The sequence below is a fragment of the Elgaria multicarinata genome, chromosome 5 (assembly GCF_023053635.1).
Source record: "Elgaria multicarinata webbii isolate HBS135686 ecotype San Diego chromosome 5, rElgMul1.1.pri, whole genome shotgun sequence".
In the NCBI taxonomy this organism is placed as follows: Eukaryota; Metazoa; Chordata; class Lepidosauria; order Squamata; family Anguidae; genus Elgaria; species Elgaria multicarinata.
This window is the reverse complement of record NC_086175.1, coordinates 127,565,349-127,593,320: the sequence shown is the minus strand read 5'-3', so window position 1 is coordinate 127,593,320 and position 27,972 is coordinate 127,565,349. Positions and strand designations below refer to the sequence as shown.

General features: G+C 43.3%; 1 protein-coding gene across 8 annotated transcripts in view; it reads right to left on the bottom strand.

Annotated features, from left to right (window-relative positions):
* Positions 1-27,972, bottom strand: part of DLG2 (discs large MAGUK scaffold protein 2) — a 1,258,440-nt gene that overhangs the window by 302,179 nt on the left and 928,289 nt on the right. For all 8 annotated transcript variants that reach the window (XM_063127200.1, XM_063127202.1, XM_063127201.1 and 5 more), the window contains one exon: positions 14,476-14,645. In XM_063127200.1, coding sequence (XP_062983270.1) covers positions 14,476-14,645 — 170 coding nt within the window. The remainder of the gene's footprint in view (positions 1-14,475; positions 14,646-27,972) is intronic.

Sequence of the window (27,972 nt, the reverse complement as noted above, 5' to 3'; positions counted from 1 at the left end):
AGCATTTCAAATCCTGTTTGGGCAAAGCATACACACTTCTTGTCCCATTTCCCTACATATAGTGTTAGAGCCCCACCAAAAATCAGGGGATGATGGGATTGGCTTGAAACTTGGCATCCATGTGGACACATGGATAAGCTGTCATGGGACCGAAGGTGAGGTTTCTGACGTGCAAATTGACATAGTTGTAGAATGGGACTTGATTTAGGGTGAGTTAAAAGGTTTAAGCCCCACCAAAAATCAGGGGATGATGGGATTGGCTTGAGTCTTGGCATGCATGTGTATCCCTGGATAAGCTATCATGGTGGCGAGTTTGAGGTTTCTAACATGCAAATTGATGGAGCTATCGAAAGGGGTGTGAATGGGGTGTCCGATTTTCATAAATTCCCCAAAAATCAGGGGATGATGGGATTGGCTTGAGTCTTGGCATGCGTGTGTATACGTCCATGAGGTGCCAAACTTGAGGTTTCTAACTTTAACAGAAAAAAAGTTGTATACTTTTTTAGCTTTCAATGCAAGCCTATGGGGGGGGGGAACGGAGCTCCGATCCGGATCCGGAGCTCCGCAGCGGAGCGGAGCGACTATAGGCGGAGCGGGGGCGGAGCGAAGTGGCCCGATCCGCAAATAGCGGATCTGGAAGAGGATCTGGAAGAGAAGCGGATCGGGGGGTCCGTGCACACCCCTATTCTTCATATAGCTCCTAGTTAAACTATGGAATTTGCTACCACAAGATGTAGTGATGGCCACCCATTTGAATGGCTTTAAAAGGGGGCTAGTTAAATTCTGAAGGGAAAAGCTATCAATTGCTACTATTTTTCAGGACTATGTGCTACCTCCACTAGCAGAGGCAGCAACCTCTGGACAATGACTGTCCAGCTGCTTCTTGTATGCTTCTAGTGTGGGAGAGCCCACGACCTCCCTAGGTCATTGGTTCCATTGTCATACTGCTCTAACAGTCTGGAAGTTTTTCCTGATGTCCAGCTGGAATTGGGCTTCCTGTAACTAGAGCCCATTATTCTGTGTCCTATACTCTGGGATGATCGAGAAGAGATGCTGGCCCTCCTCTGTGTGACAACCTTTCAAGTCCTTGAAGAGTGCTCTCATGTCTCCCCTCAGCCTTCTCTTCTCCAGACTAAACATGCCCAGTTCTTTCAGTCTCTCTTCATAGGGCTTTGTTTCCAGACCCCTGATCATCCTCGTTGCCCTCCTCTGAACACACTCCAGCTTGCCTGCACCCTTCGTGAAGAGTGGTGCTCAACCCAGGGCAAATAGGGGTGAACCAGTACCTCGTGTGATTTGGAGCCTATTCTTCTATTAATGCAGCCCAAAATAGCACTTGTTTTTTTGGCAGCCAATTCACACAGTTGGCTCATATTCAGACTGTGTTCTACAACAATTCCAAGATCCTTCTCACTTGTAGTATTGCAAAGTTCTCCATGTTTAGGACAACAACAACAACAACAACAAAAAGGAGATTTAGAAAAATTGGATGTGGGTGGAACCAAAATGGACTGATCCATCCTTCCAAGTCCAGGGCATTGAGTACTTAGTTCTTAAAAGTAAGGCTTTGAATCTTTGTGTATTCAACCATATTAGTACTAAATTAGTATTTCCACCTCTTTTTTTCTGACAGGTTCCTCATTAACCATATCACAGACAGATACAACACGGTCCCCTCTATGCCTATTGAAGAGGACCAGGTAGCTGTACCTATTGAATTTGGCTGGTGCCGATGGTTGAGAATTTCATTGGATTCATTTCTTGATAAGAATTGACTGTGATTTGCAAAGTTCTTCATATATGGGAAAGAAAATGATTTTAAAAATCAGAAAGTTGGAGAAAGTGAACCTGACAGATTTGTGCTATCTCCAGTATTCGAGGCAGTAAGCCTGTGTGCACCAGTTGCTGGGGAACATGGGTGGGAGGGTGCTGTTGCACCATCTCTTGCTTTGTTGGTCCCTGGCTGATGGCTGGTTGGCCAATGTGTGAACAGAGTCCTGGGCTACATGGACCCTTGGTCTGATCCAGAAGAGGTCTTCCTTTGTTCTTATGTTCTTATGTCTATTTCTAACCAGGATACTATCACTAGCGCTGTGCTCTGCTCCGTTTCGGGTCATAGAAGTCGGAGCGGAGCGGCCCAATTCACCTCCGCTAAAGGCGGATCCGAATCGGGTTGGGGGCGCTGCAGATCGAGGTGAAGCGGTTCGCCTCCATCCTGAGCTCCAAACGCAGGTAAGTGGGGGGAGGGGGCTCACCTGGCACCGCCGCCACAGTCCATGCAGTGATGGCGGCAAAGCCAGGTAAGGGGGCAGGGGGAGGGGGGCTTATTCGGCCCCCATTTTGTCCCCCCTTACCTGCCTCCACCACCCACCGCGGAGGCAAGTAAGTAGGGAAGGAGGGGTAAAATCTCGATCCGCCCCTCTGGATCTTGCTCCCCAGAGCAGGGGAGGGTCAGATTGACCGGAACCGGTTTGTGCCCCATCTGGAAGTTCCGGATGGGGCACAAACCGGTTCCGGTCAATCTGACCATGAAGCAGTTCAGGCGGGGAGCCATGCACAGCCCTAACTATCACACAATTAACTCATATGCACCGGGACACATCCACAAGTTTAAAGGAAAAGACCAAAGACCCAAACTGAAAACTAGGGATGTGCTCCGCTTCTAATCGGACCGGCGAATTAGAAGCGGAGCGGGGGGCTTCGCCTGCCCTTAAGATGGAGGCGAAGAGGATTGGGGGGCTGGCGGAGCATGGCAAAGAGGATCGAGCTGAAGGCGGATCCTTTGCCTCGATCCGGAGCTCCGCCAGAAAGGTAAGTGGGGTTTACCGGGCCCTGCCGCTGTCGTTGTCGCCCATGCAGCGACAGCAGCAGGGCCCGGTAACCCCCCCCCGCCCTCCTCTCCCTTACCTACCTCCGTCCGCGGTCCATCGGCTTCTTCAATTGAGCCCGCGGTTCAACCAGGAAGTCTAGGCCGCACGGCCTAGACTTCCTGGTTAAACCGCGGGCTCAATTGAAGAAGCCGACGGACCGCGGACGGAGGCAGGTAAGGCCCCCCTCCCCCTTGGTTCCTTACCGGTCTCTGCCGCCATCGCCACACGGGCGGCGACGGTGGCAGGGCCCGGTAACCCCCCCCGCCCTCCTCTCCCTGTCTTACCTAGCGCCACTCCTCTCCACTGCGGAGCTCCGATTCGGAGCCGGAGCTCCGCGGCGAAGAGGAGTAGAGTATGGGCGGAGCGGAGCGGGCTGATCCAAAATTTTCGGATCAGGCTGCGGGGCGGAGCGGGGGGTCCATGCACACCCCTACTGAAAACCACAGCAACCTGTACATGAACTGATTCTGAAATTAATTTTAGACAGTCTCCAAAGGAAACCAGAAGGCAGGGGAGCAGAATGTGGAGGCACGGCCAACCTTTGGAGAAATAACACAACGGAACGGGGGACATCTGCTCGTCCCCATTTTAGGAGAGACATCCGACAAACACTCAAAGCACCAGCAGTGCCTTAAAAATAAAATACCCCAAGAGGACAATCAGATGCCGCGGGATTATGTTATCATGATATCAGCAAGCAGGCACAATTCCCCACACACACACACACACAAATGGAAGCATTCCTAATAAAATCACGCAATGCAAATCAGACCATGGCCATGTTCAATTAGTCATGGGCGTCTGCTGCCAAGGGCACCCTGACAAAACAGAAAATGTGCAGGAAAGGGAAATGATTGGGAGAGGAAGGATTAGATTGACCATATTTTTTATTTTGGAAAAAAGTCTCTCTCACCTACATCATTTCTTCTTGTCAAGGGCAGCAGTTGTTTAAAGTTAGGTGTGTGGGGAAAGGGCATTTTACACCCATCAAGAAAGGTGTGTGTGTGCAGGGGAGGGGGGGAGGATAAGAAAGCCACTGATGCAAAACAGTATCTGTTCTTTAAATATGTGTACTACTTAATGAAGAGCCCAGGATGTGCATGGAGGCCAAGGGAAAGAAGCGGAACACGCTGGGCTGCCTTCTGTTCAGCCAGCAAAGCCTGCAGTCAGTTGTTAAAGAAAGGGCTGCTGAAGACGCCTTCACCCACACAAGTGAAATGCAAGTTTTCCAAACCATTTTGATAATGAGGAAAGCCTGCTGTTTCCCCCATTGTCATAGGAAGCAGGCTTAGGCAAGGTCAGGCTATTTGTCTATTATTTAGTCCATTACTGTTTCCTCTGGCCTTTCCAAACTTGGTAGCTCCAAGTTGTGTTTGAGCTACAATCCCCATAATTCCAAGCCAGCATGGGAACGAATGGTGGGAGTTGCAGTCCAACCACATGTGGGGGGTGTCCAGTTGAGAAGGGTGGTCTCCTTTGACTGACAGGGCCTCTCCAAGCCCTTGGGTAAAGGACTTTCCCATCACCTGACCATCTGTCAGGTATGCTTTAGGGTGGATTCCTGCATTGAGTGGGGTGGGTGGGTTTGGACTCGATGGCCATATAGGCCCTTTCCAACTCGACTATTCTATGATTCTACGTGCTTCTTGATCTTTTAAATGGGAGAGGCCAGGAATTGAATCTAGAAACTAATACATACAAAACATTGTGTAGTCTACCCAGTAGAGGCTGCTGGGTCTGATTTCAGTGGGGCTGTGAATCCATGCTGGGTTTTGGTCAAAACCAGGCAGAATTCTGAATGAGTAATGCTGAACCATAACCCCAAATACTTTCAGCACCTTGGATAGCTCCTTTAGAGTTCTGACTCGTTCTGACTGACAGCAGATTCACCACTCCATGGCATCGGAGCCACCAGCCCCCACTGGTTTCCAGACTGCTTCAGGGGCACAAGAGGTCTTTGGATCCTGTGGATCCAAGGCCTCGCTCGATCCACCCCAACAAACTCCTTTCTCTCCCCTATCACCACTGTACAGTGGAGAAGCAATGGAGGCTCTTGTTTTCCTAGAAATCTAATGTTACATGAATGGTTGTCCTAAAGGGACCGTTTATGAAACATTATAGGCCTTAATTGGTCCATTTGTGCCTGTAATGTTGCATAAATGGACACTTTCAGGCTACCATTTACATAACATTAGATTTCCAGAAAACATGACCCACTGATTTTATGCAAAACGGCGGCTTGCTAAGGGTTACAGGTGGCCTCATGGGTGCTTCCCAGGCACTCCCCAGGCTGTCCAGCAGTTCCTGTGGTGGCATGGCCAATGGCTGCAGCCAGTGGTGGTGGATTTGACAAGCGCTCGGTGAAACTGGATGGACGTGAGTCCATCAATCCCTACTTGGGACATCAAGGAAGGCAGAACTGTCTCCTCCTTCCATTTGCCTCCTTGAGATGGTTCCACCCTTAAAGGTGGCATAAAAACAACTTTAAATGAATAATTATCAACAAGGCTCCAACCCACTCTTAGCATGCAGTGCTCCAGGATTGGCCAACCCTTGGAAGATGCCCCAGCTTGGTCACCCTCTACTTATTTATCCATCTTTTTTTCTGACCATGCTGTAAGCAACAAACATATTAAAATATCAACATCAGAAATGATTGCATGTCGTTCTCATTACCATGATTCTCGGCTTGCAGATATAATTTTGATACCAGAGGTGGGAGCTAGAGCTACCCCAATGGGCATCACTTCTTCTGCCATGCCCATCTCCTGTCAAACCATGCTTATCAGAGACATTTTAAGTTCTAGGCCAAGGGTGTCAAGTAGGCACAACGAAACTGGGAGATACCACGACGTGACATGATGGAAACATTTGCTCAGCTGCTTCTACTAAATTGGAAACTCCAAAGCAACGAAATTCTGCTGGAAGATGTCGGACTCACGTTCCGGTGATGTCATTTTCAATTTTTATTGTCATATCTTTTCTACAGCGAGGCATATCAGAAAGTGACATCTCTGTCACTGCCAAAGAGGTTGTTAATGATGCGCCTTGCTTCCCAAAGAAGAAAAGAAAAGAAAGGAAGAGATATTTCATATAATTTCTGTTGTTCTTGAAAATAGGACATGAGGAGTTTGAAAATGGCAGGCATGGAAAAGTTCAAGTGGACCTTGTGCATGTTCAATCAAAATCCACCCCACCGGATGTCAAGAAATTGGCACGTATGTCCATATATGGTGGGCTTGTAGATATGTACAGAATTTTTGGCATATGGTATTCAAAGAAATAAAAGAGATAACAGGGATTAGGCTAGAGGAATCTCCGGATATAGCGCTGTTATCAATATACGAGGGGGTAAACTGTACTCAAGCAATTAAAGATTTGATTACAATTTTTTTAACAGCCACAAGGTTGATAATAGCAAGGAAATGGAAGATAGCAAAAAAAAAAAAAAATGAATTAGAGGAATGGTATAAGGAAGTCTGGGAGATAGCTATTAATGATAAATTCACTTGTAGCCTAAGAATAAAAAAAAGTTTTAGGGAAGCGAAGTGATTTTGTAGATGAGTGGAAGACATTGGTAGACTGTTTTTTAAAAAAGAAAAAGAAAAGAAAAAAAGAAACGGTATAAACCTCCAAAAGAATCATATCAATTTTGGATGACAGGATAGCTTAGAAAGATAGACGGCCCTGGGGTAGGGGAGCACAAAAGGGGAAGTTATATGTTGGATTTTATTCATATATATATATATATATATATATATATATATATATATATATATATATATAATATTATATTTAAGGGAAGACTAATTATATATAGCAAATTGTTTAAAATATAACTTTTTCCTTGTCTATTCCTTTCCTTTTTTTTGTGGTTTGTTTTGTGAAAGTTTGTCTATTTTATTGTATTGTATGTAATAATAATAATAATAATAATAATAATAATAATCCACTCCACCTTCCAGAAGCAGGTATTTTAGGAATGGCAGGGATCTACATCCTTTTGCAACCTAGTACCCCCCACAGTACTGCAACCGCCATAATTCTGCCTTGGAATTGTGGGAGTTGCCGTTCAACACATTAGGAGGACGCCATATTGGAAAAAAAAAAGCTGGGCTACTGTAACACATGGCTAAATGCAGCATGCCTCTGAATACTAGTTACTGGGGAACAAGACCAGGAGAGGATTATTCCCTTCGTGTTCTGCTTGTGGAATTCCCATAAGCATCTGCTTGGCCACTGTGGGAGCGAGGATGCTCAAAAATGCTTTTTGTTTTAATCCATCAGGGCTCTTCTTGGACCATGCCATTGTATCTGACCCTGCTGGTGGGTCCTGACAAATTAATGCATTCATGAAAACCACTTGACCTCTCACTTCAATGCTTGTGACTCACCACTGAAAAAGAATTGTGCTTGAAAGGGCAAAATGAAAGTTCTGTCTTTCGCAGCTCGTCTGCGCTGAGCCACTCGTACATCGTGTTTATTATTTTAAATGATTTTTAGGCCGCCTTCATGGGTAGAAGTCATCACTTCATCCATACGGCATCATGCCTGACCCCCTTCAACCAAAGAAAGATGGTAGACACATATAGTGTACCCATAGCAGGAAATGCACCCATAGTCTCATTGTATATAACCGTTTTCCCTAAACTGGTTCCCTCCAGATGTTTTGGACTTTAGCTGCCATCAGCCCCAGCTAACTGGGAGTTGCAGTTAAGGACATGAGAGCATCAGAAGAGCCACACTGGATCAGACCAAGGGCCCATCTAGTCCAGCATTCTGTTCACATAGTGGCCAACCAGCTGTTGATGGGAAACCCACAAACTGTACACTGATGGTGCAATAATAATAATAATAATAATAATAATAATAATAATAATAATAATAATAATAATAATAATAATAATATAATCAGGAAATGTGTGCAACAGCACCCTCCTGCCCATGTTCCCCAGCAACTGGTGTGTGCAGGCTTACTGCCTCTGCTACTGGAAGTAGCACATAGCTGTCAGGAATTTATCTAACGCCCCTTTCAAAGAAGGCAGCAGGGTTGGGAAGGCTGGTATATACTGTATTAGATAGTTACCATCAATGCAGATGGCCTTCTCCTCTCTGCGGTAAAGCTAGGGATATCCATCACTTTGGAATTCAGCCCTTTTGGGGCTCAATGGAGTTCTGCTGCCTGCCTGACACAGCTTGCATTTGCAAGCTGAGTTAAGAACATTAGAAGTGCCCTGATGCTGGATCAGACCAAGGGTCCATCTAGTCCAGCACTCTGTTCACACAGGGGCCAACCAGCCATCTGCCAAGGATGATTTATACAAGCAGGACATAGTGCAACAGCACCCTCCCACCCATGTTCCCCAGCAACTGGTGCCTCGAATACTGGAGATAGCACACAAGCATCAGGGCTAGTAGCCATCTGAACTCTGGGGACTTTTTGTGTGGAGGGTGGAGTCAGGTCTGAATTTGCCACAAGCTGCATGTGATTTGTATCAACTTTGACCAAAATTTGTGCAATTTGCACAAATTGTGGCAGTAATTTGTGCAATTTCTTTTCTTTTTTTTTAAAAAAAAAAAACTCCATGGAAAATCCACCAACTGGCCCAACTCACTGCAGACCAAGGCCCTAGCTAGACCTAAGGTTTATCCCTGGATCGTCCAGGGGTCAAACCTGTTCATCTAGGTGACACACAGGGGATCCAGTGCTCAGGCAGGGGCGAACCCTGGATGATCCCAGGACAAACCTTAGGTCTAGCTGTGGCCCAAGTCAGGCCAGTTAGCAGAAAATCCAGGGGGTGGGGGAGAAGAAGCAACACAAGTTCATCGACCTCCCCCACCCCAAGCAGATTCCTCTGACTTCCCCAGATAGAACACAGGCCTGACATGCCCTGGCATCACCCCTTAAAAGGATGCCACAGAGCAGGGCTGAGTAAATCCTGCAACCCCCGACAGCCTCTTCCAGTCATAGTAGATGACAGTGGGGTTAGAGATGGCTCCATGATCCTGATCCAGCATAAGACAGTTTCACATGTCCATAGATATATTTCCCACTTACAGTTTTGCATAGGGTGACCATATTTGGGAAACCAAAAAAGAGGACACCTAGTGTGTGGGGGGGAAGCAGCTTTCTGAGTCCTGCAGAAAGTACGTTATTCCCCCGCCACCTTAAAGAACCCGATTGGAGTGAAGGAGGGGAAAGGATTTCATTCTGCACCACCACCATCCACTCCAATTGGGGCCTTTTCTATAATGTCCACGAATGACCCACTATCCCCTTTAAGACCTCAATTGGAGCTCGGGGTGGGGGAATGATGTGCCTCAAGAAAGCATGTCACTCCCTCCTGCCATGCTAATGGCAGCCTTAAAGAGGAAGGTGTGTCATTCCAGGACATTATTGAAAATTATAGAAAATCCCCCCTGACACCATGGAAAGAACAAAAACCAGGACAAATCCGGGGAAATCCTGACAGTTGGTCACCCTAGTTTTGCATGAACCAGTCCTAGGGAAAAACAACAACGACATCAGGCAGCCAGCAAGAAGCAAGGATAAATGGATGAGAACCCTGAAGCTTCCCTCTCCAGTTCTATCTTTGGCACAAACTTGACCTTTCACTTGTTCTTCATGCCTCAAAAGGCAAGAGCCCAACCCTCGGGCCAGACAGCACTTGACACATGCGGCCCAGACGGTATGAACTGGCAGAGTGGGAGAGGGAGGCTGAGCTGACGATGGCCCTGGGCCCAGAAGCCAGTGGCAGACCAGAGAGCTTCTGAATACCAATGGGTTCCACCACTTACGGCAAAAGTCTCTGTGCCACTTCATTCATCCAAAGGGCCTCAGGCAAATCCAAAACAATTAAAGCATCACGATCTGGAGGTCCAATCAAAGCATGGGCTAGGTTGCTTGGGAATTCTCCGGCCATAATTTCCAAGGCCTACAGGGCCTTGGCTTCTACTTCTAATGCTCGTGGTTTAATAGCAGATCCTCTATGTTTGCCCACCAACAAATGCAAAGAGAAAAAAAAGGGGGGGTTCCCCAGAAGCTCCAGAAATTGCACAGTTTGTCTATATTTACCGGCTGCTGAATTTGACTTCGTTCATTTTATGGATCTGTGTAACAGGCTTGCTTCAGATGTCATAATCTATAGGACCTTGTCTTGAGTTTATGCATACCCGCCCTTCCCTTTCCAGGTTGCAATCATCCTCATAGTTTGACATAAACACTGCAAAGCCGTAGTTTGCCTCCAAAACAGAAATGGAAACCCATGTCAAATCCACAGTTTCCAGATCTGACTCAGAGATGGGTTGAGAACCTCAAGCCTGGGAGCCGAATCCTGCCAAATCTGGCTCACCTGAGATCCCAATTTCACCCTCTAGAGTTCCCTAGGTGCAGCACCTGCTTCCACGCCCCCACCCCTGTTTCCCCTAGCTGCCAATTGGTCAGTGGCTTTCCAGCACACCCCCTCCCCACGCATTCTAAAAGGCAAAAAGTTTCTCTTAAGCCGTAAGCACTTAAGCTCTTAAGCACTTCAGAATCCAATATAAACTTCTCCTGTTAACCTTCAAAGCTTTTCACGGTCTAGCTCCTTCCTATCTCTCCTCTCTCATCTCACACTATTGCCCCCCTCGTGCTCTTCGCTCCTCTGATGCCATGTTTCTCGCCTGCCCAAGGGCCTCTACTTCCCTTGCTCGGCTCCGTCCATTCTCTTCTGCTGCCCCTTACGCCTGGAACGCTCTTCCAGAACATTTGAGAACTACAAGTTCAATCGCAGCTTTTAAACCTCAACTAAAAACTTTTCTTTTTCCTAAAGCTTTTAAAACTTGATGTTGTGCAGACTTTCTACTGTTAGTTTTACCCTACCCTGTGCCTGCTTACCCTACCCTGTACCTGTTTGCATTCTCTTCCCCTCCTTATTGTTTTACTATGATTTTATTAGATTGTAAGCCTATGCGGCAGGGTCTTGCTATTTACTGTTTTACTCTGTACAGCACCATGTACACTGATGGTGCTATATAAATAAATAAATAATAATAATAATAATAATAATAATAATAATAATAATAGTAGTTACTCCATCCATTTTCTCTCACTGCCCCCTACACCTGGAATTCCCTTCCAGAGCATTTGCGGACCACGAGTTTAATTACAGTTTGTAAAGCCCAGTTGAATTCCCCCCCCCCAATGTGTTTAGAACTTGACTTTGATCTTACTTTTACACTGTTAGTTTTATTGTCCCTTATGCCTGTTTGGTGCCTTCCCTCTCCTTTCTTATTGTTTTATTATGATTTTATTAGAATGTAAGCCTATGGCAGGGTGTTGCTATTTTATTGTTTTATTACGTACAGCACCATGAACTTTGATGGTGCTTTATAAATTATTATTATTATTATTATTATTATTATTATTATTATTATTATTAGCTTTAAGCTAAAGCATGCTGGTATTTTTGTTATTAGTAACAACTCTTTCTCCTTCGGCCCTGCCCACCATCTTTTTACTAGTGTGCCCTGAGCAGAAATAAGATGAATCCAGAGGAACCCACCCAAGATGACTCATGTGAACAAGCAAAGTCAGACACAACTGGAGAAGGCAACATTGGAGCCATGGATCTCCCTGCCTAGGCCTTTTTTCTTTTTCTTTTTCTGTTTTGCAGCAGCTATTTGGCTTGCCTGGGTGATCTGCTGCAGAGTCAACCAAGGAAAGGAAAGGAAAGGAACCTCTTGTGCAAGCACTGAGTCATTACTGACTCTTGGAGGGACGGCAGCTTTCGCTGACGTTTTCTTGGCAGGCCTTATAGCGGGGTGGTTTGCCATTGCCTTCCCCGGCCATTACTACCTTTCCCCCAGCTAACTGGGTACTCATTTTACCGACCTCGGGAGGATGGAAGGCTGAGTCGACCTGAGCCGGCTGCCTGAAACCAGCTTCCGCTGGGATCGAACTCAGGCTGTGGGGAGAGTTTCAGCTGCAGAAACTGCTGCTTTACTGCTCTGCGCCACACGAGGCTCATATAGAGTCAACCAAACCCTAGTTTATCTTTAAGTATTTTTTAAAATCCATTGTAATGCTCTCTCTCTCTCTCTCTCTCTCTCTCTCTCTCTCTCTCTCTCTATCTCTCTTTTATTGCATTTTTGAACATTTATGCACATGTTTTGCAATTGCTTTTAACTTGTAAGCCACTCTGAGTGTTGTGACTGCATGGAAAAACAGGGTGTACATTTTCTTAATTAATGAGCATGCCAACAAGGTAGCTAATGAACGTATGTGCAGCCAGAAGTTCCATCAAATAGCCAAAACAAAATAATACTGAAATAAACTGGAGGGAAACTCCTTCCCAACCCCAACCAGGAACAAGGCTGAGGCCTTAGCTAGACCTACCTGTTAGTCCGCGACAGAGGAGTGAAGATCTCGCGATGGTTTTATCGCAAGATGGTCCTCTGTTTGATAGTCTGTCCTGTTTAATCACAAGGTTGTATATCTATAGTTCGCGCCTGAACAGGTGACTGAACAGGCAACAATACAGGTCATCCAGTCCCAGCACAGGAAGTAGATGTTACTGTCAACAGGTTCTGCTGTGGCCCAGTGAGCTGCCAGGTTGCCAGGCCTGGCTACCATCCCCAAGCAACGTGGCCAGGAGACAAATCTGGCTTCCTGTAACTTGAACACATTATTCACAGGACACAGAATAATGGGCTCAAGTTATAGGAAGCCAGATTCCAGCTGGACATCAGCAAAAATGTCCTGAGTGTTAGAGCAGTACGACAATGGGACCAATGACCTAGGGAGGTTGTGGTCTCTCCCACACTAGAGGCCTTCAAGAGGCAGCTGGACAACCATCTGTCAGGGATGCTTGAAGGTGGATTCCTGCATTGAGCAGGGGGTTGGACTCGATGGCCTTATGGGTCCCTTCCAATTCTACTATTCTATGATTCTATGAAATCACAGTATGCCATACTAGAGGAAGCCTCCAGTCCCAACTGTTTCAAATCTGCTTTCCACTGTAATGCTGAAACAGAAATCTAATTGACACCTAGCTTAACAGCAAAATGCAAGTGCTAATGCTTATGTTTCCAAATAAACCACATATCCAGAATGCTTGGATGATCCAATCAATATTTGAAAGGGTAGGGGGTAAAAAGAATTGCAGCTTGTTATAAAAGCGTTTTAAAATCTCAATCTCTCTCTCTCTCTCTCTCTCTCTCTCTCTCTCTCTCTCTCACACACACACACACACACACACACACACACACACACACTCTTTTTCTAATAATGAGTAAAGCCAACTTGTTCTAGGCAGCAAATCCGAAAATGAAAACCTTGCAAGGCTTTTGCTGTCAAAGTGCAAGCATTTAATTTCTTTTGCTGCAATGTACTTCCTAGTAACGTCAAGCTTAATTATTTTTACTGCCTTATCAAAGCTTAAAGCATATGCTGAATTTAGGGTTCTTTTCACCTATGAATTCTTAAAAATTGAGTGCTGTGCCAAAGACCTATTTAAGTCCAGGGCTGTTCAAATTTGGTCTTTACAGAAGATGGGAGGTGGGCCTGCGTTTTATGGGGGTGGGGGTGGGCAGCCGCATGGTTATGGCCTGCATCTCCCTACATCCCCCCCCAAATGCTTCAGCCATGGTACTCCTCCTCCTCTCTTGTCTGAAAGGCACTGTGTACCCTGGCTCAACTAGACCACTGGGTCCGAGAAATAGTCTGTGAGGCCTACACCCAAGGGAAATGAACACGATGAATCTACATATCCTCAGGAGCATGTCCAGCTTCTGATTCTGGCTTATTATTATTATTATTATTATTATTATTATTATTATTTAAAGCACCATCCATTTTCATGGCGCTGTACAGAATAAAACAAAACAAGACAATCTGCCACATGGCTTACAATCTGAAATCACCGTAACAGCCAGGGGAGGGAGGGGAAAAACCAATAGGGGTAGGGGACATTAAAACTAAATATAGACTAATATGACCACGCTACGGTTAAAAAGCTTTCGAGAAAAGAAATGTTTTCAAGCGAGATTTAAAAACGGAAATTGACGTCGCGGTCCGCAAATGCACTGGAAGAGAATTCCAGGCATAGGGGGCAGCGAGCGAGAACGGGCGAAGACGAGCGAGAGATGTGGAAACTCTTGGGCAGGTAAGAGACATGGTGTTATTGGAGAGGAGGGCACGAGCAGGGCGATGAAGTGAAATAAGGGATGAAAGGTAGGGAGGAGCCAGATCATGACTGGCTTTAAAAGGAAGAAGAAGAAGAAGCTTGTATTGGATTCTATAAGAGATAGGAAGCCAGTGGAGGGATTTTAGAAGCGGAGTGACATGGTTTGTTAACCAACATTAAGCCAGAGTTCCCCTGGTTGGATATAATAGAGAATCCTGGCTGAATCCAAACCAGGATCTCTGTACAATCAGAAGTGTGTGTGTGGGGGGGGGGGGGAGAGAGTAGACAGCCATGGAGCTGATCTGTGGCTTCCTAAACCATGGTTTCTGAAGCTGGGGATGGAATGGCAGTCCAAACTCAGCCATAGTTTGACCTGGCATAAGACTGCTCCCTATGCTCTTAACATACTTTTGTTGTGTATGTTCATTTTTCATCATTACCTTTCGGTCCTTTGAACAGTTTGATTTCAACCACAGTCTCCAGAATAGGTCTCCTTCGGCGGACATACAGCCGCACTATGGAACCAGCTTCCTTGAGTGCCTCAACGGCTTTGCTGTGAGAAACCTCCGATACGTCGGCCTCGTTCACTCTCAGGATACAGTCGTTGACTCTGGAGAGCAGAAATGACAATAAAGCAGAGACTTAGCCTCATTTACATAGAAACCAATTAAATATTTCTGAAGGCTCCTTTGGAAAAACAACAACAGAACACCCTTCTTCCCTTTGTAATCATTACACTTTCCTGCTAGCTCTGTTTAAGAAAAGGACATTTTACTGTAATGAAATTGCATCAAGCCATTCTGCTGCATACTGGAATTTTACTCCATAAAGAAATTAGTTCTTGAGATTAATTCACCTAAGGCAAGCATCAGTTCTACATTCAACTCTTTATAGCTTTGACCTCCATGCAAAGAAATATACCCTTTGCTCATTTTAGTCCTCTGTGTGTGTGTGTGTACACATTTATATACTGCCCCATAACCAAAGCTCTCTGGGCAATTTACAAAGATTAAAACACTGCACATTAAAAACAGATATGCAAAATTTAAAACTATAAAAAGCATGAAAACAAATTAGATAAATAAATATCCATTTTAAACAACTATTCTGGATCAGTTAAAAATTCAACATATGCTGTTAAATGCCTGGGAGAAGAGAAAAATCTTGACCTGGCACTGAAAAGATGACAATGTTGGTGCCAGGCAAGCCTTGTTGGGGAGATCGTTCCATAATCAGGGTGGGGGGACACCACTGAAAAGGCCCTCTCCCTTGTTGCCATCCTCCAAGCTTCCCTTGGAGTAGGCACCTGGAGGAGGACCTTAGATGTTGAGCTTAGTGTATATACATAATAACAACCCAATAAGGCATTAAGATTTAGGATAGTATTTTCCCCAAAGATAGCATTGCATCACTAGTCCTATGCTTCTCTTCCTCTAAAGCAGGGGTGGGTGAATTGTTACCCTCCAGATGTCTTGCCTGCAACTTCCACCATCCCTCATCATTGGCTCTGCTGGACCAAAACATCTGGAGAGCCATTTGTTGTCCATCCCTGCCCTAGAATGAGGCCAATATAATTAAATACAGAGCTGGCACGTGATTGATGCTAAACAGGAAGGAGAAGAAAGAAGTGAATCCATAGAAGGAAAGGATTTCTGGGAGAACAGCAAGAATCATAATTTTAAAAAGGTCACTGTAAGGACTGCCAAGGGTTCACTCTTCCACACGCACAGCAAGGCTAATCCAATCAAATTTTATTTTGCAACCAAACTCATCAAGTTATCAGTACTGTACTTCATTTCCTTAAACCCAAACAGGTAGCAACTGGTTAGGGTGAGCATATGAAAAGGAGGACTGGGCTCCTATATCTTTAACAGTTGCATAGAAAAGGGAATTTCAGCAGGTGACATTTGTATATATGGAGAACCTGGTGAAATTCCCTCTCCATCACACAACAGTTAAAGCTGCAGGTGCCCTGCCCTCTTTTAAATCTGGTCACTCTGGTATAGCTTCTGCACCTTGAACTGTTGTGATGAAGAGGGAATTTCACCAGGTTCTCCATATATACAAATGACACCTGCTGAGATTCCCTTTTCTATGCAACTGTTAAAGATATAGGAGCCCTGTCCTCCTTTTCATAGGGTAACCCTATTACCAGTGTATCCACAAAAGTTGGATGCTTGCTGAATTGATTTGTGTCTCTCTTACTACATACAGTTCACTTTCTAATCCACCAGCTCACTCACTTCTATATTATATGAACTGAACCGTAACAGAGTTGGGTCTATATGATGACCACGGGAGCTTTCAACAACCCAAGGTCAAACCAAGAGCCATTAAAGAACAAGAATTTTTATTCTGGAAAACGTGATATTCCTTTGGACGTATCAAAACTAGTACACGGTCGCATTCTAACTATTTCTGTGATTCTGCCTAGAAAGTAAATGGGAAATAAGATTCTGGTGTTTTTTGTTTTAAAGACTCCTTGTTTTTAACTGTAAACAAACCTCTGCTTTCGCCCCTTTCTGCTGGTTATAGCAATGCTTGGTTTCTACTCTAATCGTTACTGTACACACTGTACTGTTTTGCAATCATTTGGTTGAAATTAACTGAACCATTTGAAAAGACACTTCACGAAAAAAGATCCCATGCAAGGTAGAAGATCCAGTTTGAAAGAATTTGTCCAAGTAAGTCCTTCCTACCAAATCTGCTACAGTATCTTATATTCCATTATGTTCTATTGTACTTTACATAAGGAAGGATAAAGGTGTTTGAATTTTTGTTTTTAAATCTTACTGCATTTGTAAATTGGTTAACGATGTCTGTGGGCTCATCAACACCAAGCAGGATATTCCACTATGAAAATGGTATATAAAAGGCAGGAGCCACACTTACTGCTTTATAGCAGTACTGAATAGGGGTGTGCACGGACCCCCCGCTCCGCTTCACTTGCAGATCCGCCATTTTTCGGAGCGGGTCGCTCCGCCCCGCCCCCGCTCCGCCCACTTCCGCTCCGCTCCGCTCGGAGCTCCGGATCCGGATCCGGAGCTCCGTTTTTGCCCCCCCATAGGGTTGCATTGAAAGCTAAAAAAGTAAACAACTTTTTTTCCGTTGAAGTTAGAAACCTCACGTTTGGCACCATGACACCTCATGGGCGTATACACACACACGCCAAGTTTCAAGGCAATCCCATCATCCCCTGATTTTTGGCGAATTTTTGAAAATCGGGCACCCCACACACAACATCCCTGCGAGGTGGGCAGGGGAGGAGGGAGGGAAGGCAGGCAGGCATGCAGCTGGCATTTCTGGGGGCATAAGGAAGGGAGCCAAGGATAAGCCAGTAATGCATAGAAAATGGAATAAATCAATCAATAAACAAAGGAGGGGTGGAATTAAAAGCAGCAGTGTTGCTCAATAAACAGCAAGAAGAATTAAAAAAAAAAGGCTATATCTGTCTTTTACCAGCAATAGGGGGACGTGCCCGGGGGAGGGGGAAGTAGCTGCCAGTTCAAGACAGCCACCAACAGCTCTGAGAAGAAGTAAAACGCTCACTTCAACTCATAACAGGCATTGCTCCACCACTGAAAAGTGACCATTCACTTCAACTCATGATAGGCATTGCTCCACCGTTTTACTCTCTTTGGAAGGCTCTATGGCCTTCCAGTGCAGGAGAGAGTGGGGGCACGTCCACGATGAGATGCCCTAGGGGAGCTCATCCCCTTGCACCACATCGATTCAGTTGTTCACCAAGGTTAGGGTGGGGAGCAGTGCTGTGTTTTCTATCTCTTATTCTTGGCTTAGTATATGATTTCAGGTTGTGTTTGTGCATTTGGTGGGGCTACTGTGTTAAAAAACACGGGGAAAAGCCCGTTCAGATGAAGAAAGAGAAGTTTCCCAGAATCCCAAGTTACCTGTTTTGCCTATGCCCTCCTCCAACTTTGGGATCATCATGACCGGGAGCTGACTCTGCCCCTCAGCCCTTTGAAAAAGGTATTTTTCCCGCCGATTTTTAAAAAACTTCTAGCCCGCGACCCGTACGATGCAGAAAGTTGAGAGTGGTCTCAAAATGACCCCCATCCACGACTCTCTGTGCACAAGAATTTTCAGAACGATAGCTTAAACCCCCCCCCAGTTATCCCCGATTCTTTCCCTCAATGCAATCCTATGGGCGAAAAGCCGAAACGGAGCCCCGCGGTTGACCCTATTTTTAAAAAACTTCTAGCCCGCGACCCGTACGATGCAGAAAGTTGAGAGTGGTCTCAAAATGACCCCCATCCACGACTCTCTGTGCACAAGAATTTTCAGAACGATAGCTTAAACCCCCCCCCAGTTATCCCCGATTCTTTCCCTCAATGCAATCCTATGGGCGAAAAGCCGAAACGCAGTTTGAGCCCCGCGGTTGCCCCGATTTTTAAAAAAATATTGCACGTGAACCACAGCACGCAGAGAGGTGAGAGTGGTCTCAAAATGACCCCCATCCACGACTCTCTGTGCACAAGAATTTCCAGAACGATAGCTTCAAAAACAACGTAGTTATGCGCGATTATTTGCCGCAATGCAATCCTATGGCGAAATGTTTTCAAGATGGCGACCGGAGCGCTCCGACTGAACTCGGAGCTCCGAAAAATGGTCGCTTCTCTTCGCCTTGCTTCTAGGGGGTCCGCGGTCCGCTCCTACTCCGCCTCTGGGTAAGGCGGAGCAGGCCAATCCGCTACTGCTTCTACGCTCCTAATCGGAGCGGAGCACATCCCTAGTACTGAAGTGCACTGACAACTGTTGGGACCCATTGACACATACCATATATCGCTTTCATACCACTTTTTTTTTTTTTATAATAATTTTTATTCATTTTCAACACTATATAAACATAGATAAACATTTCCAAAATATAACTGAAACAAACACAATAAGAAAAAAATACATCAAATATCTGCTGCATACATATTGAATAATTGTTGAGTACAAATATCAAAAACTATTACATATGCCTTATCACACTACAACATCTTCATTCTTAACATAAAAGTGCACCCCCCACCTCGGGATCATTCTTGAGTCCAAAATCTAATCATTTCTTCTGCTGGTGGTTTCCCACTTCCCTTAGTAAACACGAACACTAGGAACTGTTTCCAGATTCCTTCGAACTCATTTATTTTAGTTACGCCTTTTCTCCACTTAATATTGCATGTCAGTTTATCATTAATGGCTATGTCCCATACTACTTTATACCATTCCTCAATAGAATATTCCCCTTGGATCTTCCAGTTCCTAGCTATCATCAATCGTGCTGCAACCAACAAACTCGATATCAGCTCTATAGTTCCTTTTCCACACTTTATATCTTCAAATAGTGACAGCAATGCTATTTTTGGTGTTTGTTCTATTTTCATTCCCACTATTTCTTCAATTTCTGAGAACACCATCTTCCATAATCTTTGTACATATTTGCATTGCCACCACATATGTAAATACGTTCCTTTTTCCCCACATCCTCTCCAACAATTTGCTGAATGTTGATCACTTATCTTATTCAATCTAACCGGGGTTAGGTACCACCTCCATAAAATTTTAAAATAATTCTCCTTTATTCTTACTGATAAACTTCTCAACACTCTTTGTTTCCATAGTCCCTCCCAGCTCTGTCGCCCTATTTGTATCTTCAAATCTGATTCCCAAATCATTTTCTCTGTATTCTCTCTAAACTCCTTCTCTAACAATATTTTATATATTTCACTCATTAATCCTTTTGAAACTATACTACCTCCTTTTCCTTTCTCCTTACTTACTACTAATTCTTCAAACCTCGTCATCTTTCTGCACATTCTATTATCTTTAATCCACTTTTTATTCCATTGTTCTAATTGACCATATTCTAGCCAAGATAGCTTCTTCTCCTTTAACAAATTTTCCATATCCTCTCTTGTTTTAATATCTCTTACCCAATCCTTTAATTTTATTTTATTTTTCTCTTTTAATATTTTACATAATCTGCCCTTTAGATCCTCTGGGAAATTCTTTAACATTATTATCGGTGCTAAGGGAGAGTTGCTCGGAAGCAGCTTCCCTTTAAATTTACTCCAAATTTCCCATTGAGTCCTCAGGAGTGGATTGTCTATACTTCCAACCCACTTTCTTCCTCCATCTTTAAAAAAAACATTCTCCAGATTCATCTCTACCTTACTTATGATTTTTTCTTCCATCCAATATAAATCGCCTACTCCCATAATTGCTTCTACAACATGTCTTAATCTATTTGCTACGTAGTATAATTTTATGTTTGGGAGACCCATTCCCCCCTTTTTTTGGCTTAGGTACCAATTATTTTTATTCACTCTTGCTCTCTTTTCTCCATTACAATATTTATTAATAATATTTTGCCAACTTTTTATCTCGGTTTCTGATATTTTTATAGGTAGCATCCTAAATACAAAATTAATTTTAGCTAATATCTTCATTTTTATCAAAGCTATTCTCCCAAACCAAGATAAATTTAATCTTTTATATTTCTCCAATTTCTCTAGTACCTCCTTCTTTAACCTCGTTAAATTTTCCCTTTCTAAATTCTCTAGATTTTTTGTAATTTTAATTCCCAAATATTTAATCTCGTTCTTAACTTTCAATTCCATTCCCTTAAATTCCCAATCCTTTTCTTCCTTCTTAGTATAGTTAAACAACATCATCTCTGATTTAGACCAATTTATTTTTAACCCTGTAATTTCCTCAAATTCCCTCAACTGATATTTAATTCTTTCTAATTTTCTTAATGGATTCTTAATGGTCAATAAAGTATCATCCGCAAACATGTTTAGCTTTATTTCCCTTACCTCTCCAATTCCTTCTAATTCTTTATCCTCCCTTAGTGCCTTCGCCAAAACTTCCATAACCATTACAAAAAGGACCGGCGAGAGCGGACATCCTTGTCTTGTTCCTCTGGCTAGTCGTATCTTTTCAGTAAGTCCGTCATTTACCACCACTACCGCCGTATTTTGGGAATATAGCTGTTCTATTACATTTTTAAATTTATTTCCAAATCCCAATTTATCTATAATACTCTTTAGTGCCTGCCAGCTCACACAATCAAAAGCTTTAAAAATATCTAATGCCATAATACCTGCCTTAATATTTGCTTTTTTTATTACATTTATTACATTTAAAACTCTACCCACTAAATTATGCATATGTCTTCCTACCACAAACCCACATTGATCTGCTCCTATATATTCTGCCAAAAATTTATTTAGTCGTTTGGCCATAATAGATGTAAAAATTTTAGCATCCTGATTTATTAAAGAAATAGGTCTATAAGAATCGGGATTAGTCAAATCTTTATCTGGTTTTGGGATCAGAATTATCACTGAATGTTCCCATGATTCAGGTATCTTCTCTCCTGATAATATCCTATTATAAAGTTCCATTAATTTTGGAACTAAACAATCTTTGAAGACCTTATAATATTCTGGACCCAAACCATCTGCTCCTGGTGATTTACCCACTTTTAACTTATCAATAACCTCTTCAACTTCTCTTTGAGTTATTACTGACTCCATTAACTCCTTATATTCTGATTTTATTTCCTTCTTTATAAACCTTCCAATATACTCCTCCACCTTTTCTTGTTGAATTTCTTTACCCTTGTACAATTCCTGATAAAATTCCTGAAAATTTTTTATTTTAGCTTTCATTGCATGACAATAATTCCCTCGGCTATCTTTCAACGTTTCTATCCCATTCCTCCCTTTTTCTTTTTGTGTGAGCTTGGCAAGCAACCTCGAGTTCTTATCACTGTTTTCAAAATATTCCCTTTTCATATACATTAAATTCTTTTGAATCTCTTCTATATTTAAGTTTTCTAATTGTTTCTTCTTAGCTTGTATTTCCACTAATTTATATTTATCTTTACTTCGCCAATATCTTTCCTCCAAGTTTTTAATTTCTATCTCTAACTTTTCCTGTTCTGCACGTTGTTGTCTTTTTAAACTACATGTTTCTCTAATACAGATTCCTCTTGCTACAGCCTTCATGGTGTCCCAAATGACTGACCCAGCTGTTCCTCCTTTTTCATTAATTTCCCATGACTCCGACAGTTCCTTCCGAATTTTATCTACTATTTTATTGTATTTCAATATCTTTGTGTTCAACTTCCATCTATATGCCTCTTTATAATCTTTCTTAACTGTAAATTCTAAACTTAACAAGGCATGATCAGTTACTTTTATTACCCCCATTTCCATTTTACAAATCCTCGTTGCAAAGTCTTTTGAAACAAATATATGATCTATCCTGGAGTATGTATGATGAACTGGGGAAAAGTATGAAAATCCAGGCCTATTCCCGTTAAGTAAGCGCCACGAATCTAAATAATCATTTTCTTTTACTAATTTATTCAATATAGTCATATTGTTCCTCTTTTCAGCATTAGTGGGATTTGACCTGTCCCTTTTATTATCCATAACCATGTTAAAATCCCCAGCTAATATAGCATACCCCTCCTTAAATTCTTCTATTTCTTTAAACAACTTTATAAAAAACTCTCTATGCCTCTCATTTGGGGCATAAACATTAATCAAAGTATAGACCTTTCCCTCAATTTTACCTTTTAACATAAGATATCTACCCTTATCATCCTTTTTTACCTCTTCTAATGTAAACCCACTTTTTTTTAAAATCAAAGTGGCCACTCCATTTTTTTTTGATGTCCCTAATGACTTTTCATAATAGGCTAACCACTTTAATTTTATCATATTCGAATTCTCGGAGCCTTGGTGTGTCTCTTGGATCATTATAATATCTGATCCCTCTTTATTAAGCATTTGTTCTATTCTCTTCCTTTTCACGACTGCCCCTAAACCTTTAACATTGAGTGTTGATACCTTTATCTTTTTATCCATAATCACCCTTTTGAAATCTCTTCCGATCCCTTGTGCTCAGCAATTCAAACTTGCTTACATAAAAACACAAACTCCATACATAAAACCCCCACCCTCCTACCCCAATCCCTCCTCCCCTACCTTCCCCCCCTCCCCTCCCCCCACTCTAATCCCCCCCCATATCCCCGTGAGTCTAGTACTCCAGCCATCTACTTTAAAGGGGGAGGGGGGAGGCAGTGCTGTGCCTGGCCGGCAGGTTTCTATATTAGCATTTTTATTTGCAATTATCTCCAAACATAATTAACAATTCTCTTACTCTCCAGATGTCCCAGCCTCGTTCCCTCCCCCACCCACTCCAGCCCCATCTGCTTCCCCATCCAGACCCAGCCTCTTCAGCAAATCTTTACCTTGATCCAATGAGGTTACTCTGTGTTCCCTCCTCCCATATGTAAATCTTAAAAAAACCGGGTAACCCCATGCATAAGGAATTTTATTCTTCATTAATGTTTCCGTTATTGGTTTAAGACTACGTCTCCAATTTAATGTGCGTTGAGAAAGATCATTGTAAATTTGCACTGGTTTGCCTTTACACTGTATCTGAACCTTAGATCTCAATTCTTTCATAATTTGCTCTTTTTTGTAATAGTTACCAAATTTCACCAATATGTCTCTAGTCCCTTTGTAGTTTTGCCCCCCCACACGGTGGACTCGGTCCAGATCCGATCCATCTATTGGTATGTCAGGCATCAGCTCCTTGAACCAGTTCACGATAATTTCTCTAAGATCTTCTCCTTGCGTCTCCTTCAGCTGCTTTATTCGAAGCGAAGATCTACGAGATTGATCTTCCAAGGCAATCAAACGCAATTCCCATTCTTTAAATTGTATATTAATTGATTTTTCGAAAGCCTCTTGTTTCTTCTGGTCCAGATCCGCTTTAGCCTCTATCTCTTTGATCTTATCCGAATTTTCCATCGCTTTATCCGCAATAGTACGCATTTGTTTTCTGAATTCACTCATATGCTGATCCATTTTTTTAAAAATAATAATGTTATTTTCTGCTATAATAGCCTTGATTTCCATTAAAGAGGGAGGGTTACTACCACTTTCTTTTCCCCCTTCAGCCATGTTTTTTTCTTTATTTGGTATTGTATCCAAAGAGACTGGGTCTATATCTTCCTCTTCCTGTTCAACTCCAGGGGCTGTACTTTCCAGGAAGGAGAGGTAAGCCAAATTATGATTTGAAGGTTTCTTTTTTTGTATATTAAGCTTTTCCCAACTTTTGATCTTTTTTTTAACGTTGGGCATGGGTCCCTTCTGGGTAGGGCATAAATCTTAGAGTCCAACTCTCTTCCTTAGCAACTTATGCTGGCTTCTCTATTATATAGCACTCACAGCTCCTTCTTCACGAGGAGGGGGGAAATATCCAGTTCACAACAGCATTCACTAGAGGGGATCAGATTTAATCATTCACAGTCTCTCAGCATCCCACATCTCCCTCACCGAATGCCAAATGCAGCTTTTTTCGCCCCTTCACCCCCCCTTCTCGCCACGCCAATAAATCCAATCAACCACTTCCACCTTAGAAAGCCAGCATTTCAATCGTTCCCATGTGAGATAAAGATGAAAGGTTATAACACAAATCAATGTCCAGCAAGCGTTAATTCCTTCTTTTTAAACTGCGTCAGAGTCAGCGTTTACTTTACTTTCACTTTTGATAGAGTTGCCGTTTAGACAGACATTGCATTAATCATAGTTCATCTCACCTCCTTCCTTCAAATCTCTCCACTTTCCCAGCTCCTGTTGGTTTTATAATCATTTTCTGTCAGTTGCTCAAAGATTTATGCCCATTAGAAGAGAGATAATTGCCTTTTCCGGCAAGCGCCGTTCAGAGCCTCAGAAGAAACCCGCCATCGCTCAGGCTGCCAAGCTCCGCCCCCCCTCTTTCATACCACTTTTATAGTGTTATATCCTGCTTGATGTAGATGTGTCATGTACTCCAACAGTTGTCAGTGCACTTCAGTACCACTATAAAGCAGTAGAGTAAATCCTGCTGTGCACTTCGATACCACTATAAAGCAGTAGTGTGGCTCCTGCCTTTTATATACTGCTTTCATCGTGGAATATCCTGCTTGGTGTAGATGAGGCCTGTGTTATTTTCCAACGTTGTTTTGTGAATGGCAACTGTTATGGTAGTCATCACAGTCTGTACTCTTTGCATGTTTTATTATGATTTTATTAGAATGTAAGCCTATGCGGCAGGGTTTTGCTATTTTATTGTTTTACTCTGTACAGCACCATGTACACTGATGGTGCTATATAAATAAATAAATAATAATAATAATTTCAATTCCCTCTGACAACACAAGACTTAACCTGGTGCCAAAATGTGCATAGAGGAAGACACTGTGCAAGACGGAGAGTCTTAAGGTGTAATCTTATTATGCAAGTTTAAAGTGGGGGGAAAGTTCTACAACTCCCAGCATTCCCGTCCACATGGATGAGGAAAGCTGGGAATTGTAGGACTTCCCGCCATCTCAGCATGCAGAGGATTGCGCCCTAAATAAGAAATCGCCTATATGAACAGCCTATATGAACAGCTACCTACAGACTACAGTACAAGCTTTTATGGTACTCGGATAGAGAGAGAGAAAGGGAAAAAAATCTGCTTTCTTCTGGATGAACAATGCATGATTAGAAATATATCTTTGAAGGCAAGCATTAGCAGGGCACACAGAACCATAGCAGCAGCTTAGGAGAGGTATTTCCATTCGTAGTCAGGAAGGCAACGTGCTTCATTAATAAAATACACACATGAAACAAGACAGCACACTTTTCGTTGACAGAAGAATTCTCGTTCAGCACAATGACTAAAGCTAGAGGTGCAAGTGGAGTAAGAGAACTGAAGGCACGGCACACCCAGTTTTTCTTTTCTTTTTTAATCTTCCAGTCTTTTCACAGATGTCCCCAACAGCAGTTTTGACACTGTACAGTGGATGTTAATCATTACCCTTCATCTTAAGAGGGTGGAATTTCAGGCTCCGCTACCTTTGGCTTGCAAGTCTGGAATTTGTTTGCCTCTCTTGGGAAAGCTGCCTTAAGCCACCTGGTGCCTTCCAGATGTGGTGAGGGATGCTGGGAGTTGCAGTCCGACACATCTGGAGAGAAGGTTGGGGAAAGGCTGCTTTAAGAATTGAGGAGTGCTTCACATGTCAAACTCACAGTTGTGCTCCAAGGGTACGCACCACAGGACACTGACGCCAACGCAGGCTTCTCAATGAGCGTACCTGTATTCTACACATTTTCATTACATTCTTAGGTGTACACCTAAACTCAGGAGTGCTTTGCATGTGTGTCTGATCCTATAAATAAATAAATAAATAAATAAATAAATAAATAAATAAAAATAAATAGAAAGCATGTCCTCATTCTGCTCTCTCCAATAATCCACATGGCCCTATTTCTTTAGGCACCAGTAGCTAGGGTGACCGTATGAAAAGGAGGACAGGGCTCCTGTTTCTTTAACAGCTGTATTGAAAATGGAATTTCAGCAGGTGTCATTTGTATATATGGGAAATCTGGGGAAAATTCCTCTTCATCACAACAGTTAAAGCTGCAGGTGCCCTGCCCTCTTTTAAATTTGGTCACTCTAGTATAGCTCCTGCAGCTTTAACTGTTGTGATGAAGAGCGAATTTCACCAGGTTCTCCATATATACAAACATCACCTGCTGAAATTCCCTTTTCTGTGCAACTGTTAAAGATACAGGAGCCCTGTCCTCCTTTTCATATGGTCACCCTACCAGTAGCGAATACCAGCTGGTGAAACTTATGAAAAGAAGGGCAGGGCTCCTGTATCTTTAACAGTCTCATAGAAAAGGGAATTTCAGCAGATGTCCTTTGCATGCATGCAGCACCTGGTGAGATTCCCTCTTCATCACAACACTTAAAGCTGCAGGAGCCCTGCCCTCTTTAGCAAAAGTGACCTGATACAAAAGAGAGCAGGGCTCCTGCAGCTTTAACTGTTGAAATTGAACTGGGAATCGGGAACAAGACAAACGCGAGCATTTGTTTGACAATTTGCAAATGTCTTCGGCAGACACATGCTCATGCTTGCATTTGGAGCTTCGGATGGGGCAGCCTCTCATGTTTTCCGAGCAAAAACAAAATCCTCATACATCTCTAGGCCTGATTGCTCCCATCCATGCAGTTCTACTATTCGAAGATAATGGCAGAATCTAGACTACAGTTTATAACAGTAGTGACAACTGCTGGGGCCCAGGACAAACTCCATATACAGTTTTCAAACCGTTTTCAAAGTGTCCTGTCCTGCTTGGTATGCATCTGGCCATCGCCTCCAGCACCTGACCAAAGAACCCCCTGTTTGAAGTGATGATAGGGTGCATACTCTGACAGATTGGAACTCTACTACTGGGACGAAACTAGTGCAGACAAGATTTTGGCTTGTTTGAGGGAGGGAAGAGGGAGGAATCATGAGCAAGAGGAGGGGGAAGACAATTGGGAATACCCCCCTCCCCAATCTAAGCACCACTATTAATCTATAAATATATATATTCATTATTTAAAATGATTCTTTTATGCTGCCTTGAAGAGCAGAGCCCTCTCAAGATGGTGTACCAATTAAAAGCAATGCAAATATATGCAAGAACAATAGAAAACCCCAAACATATTCACTAAAATACTAAACAAAACAGACAGGACCCAAATAACCTGCTGTCAGGATGAGGCCTGGCCTCGCTGCTTTGGTCTCAAGTTCTGGATCGGACTTGTTGCCTGAAGTAGAAGAAGGCCAGCTGAGACAGAGAGCAGGGCAGGAAGTTCTCCAATATATGCCCCCCACCCTAGGTAACTTGGGCCACAGCTAGACCTAAGGTTTATCTTGGGATCATCCAGGGTTCGCCCCTGCCTGAGCACTGGATCCCCTATGTGTCACCTAGATGAACAGGTTTGACCCCTGGGCGATCCAGGGATAAACCTTAGGTCTAGCTATGGCCTCAGTCTTTGTCGAAGTGGGAGGAAGCATCGGAATTGACAGATCACAGAGTCCACCGGAGGGT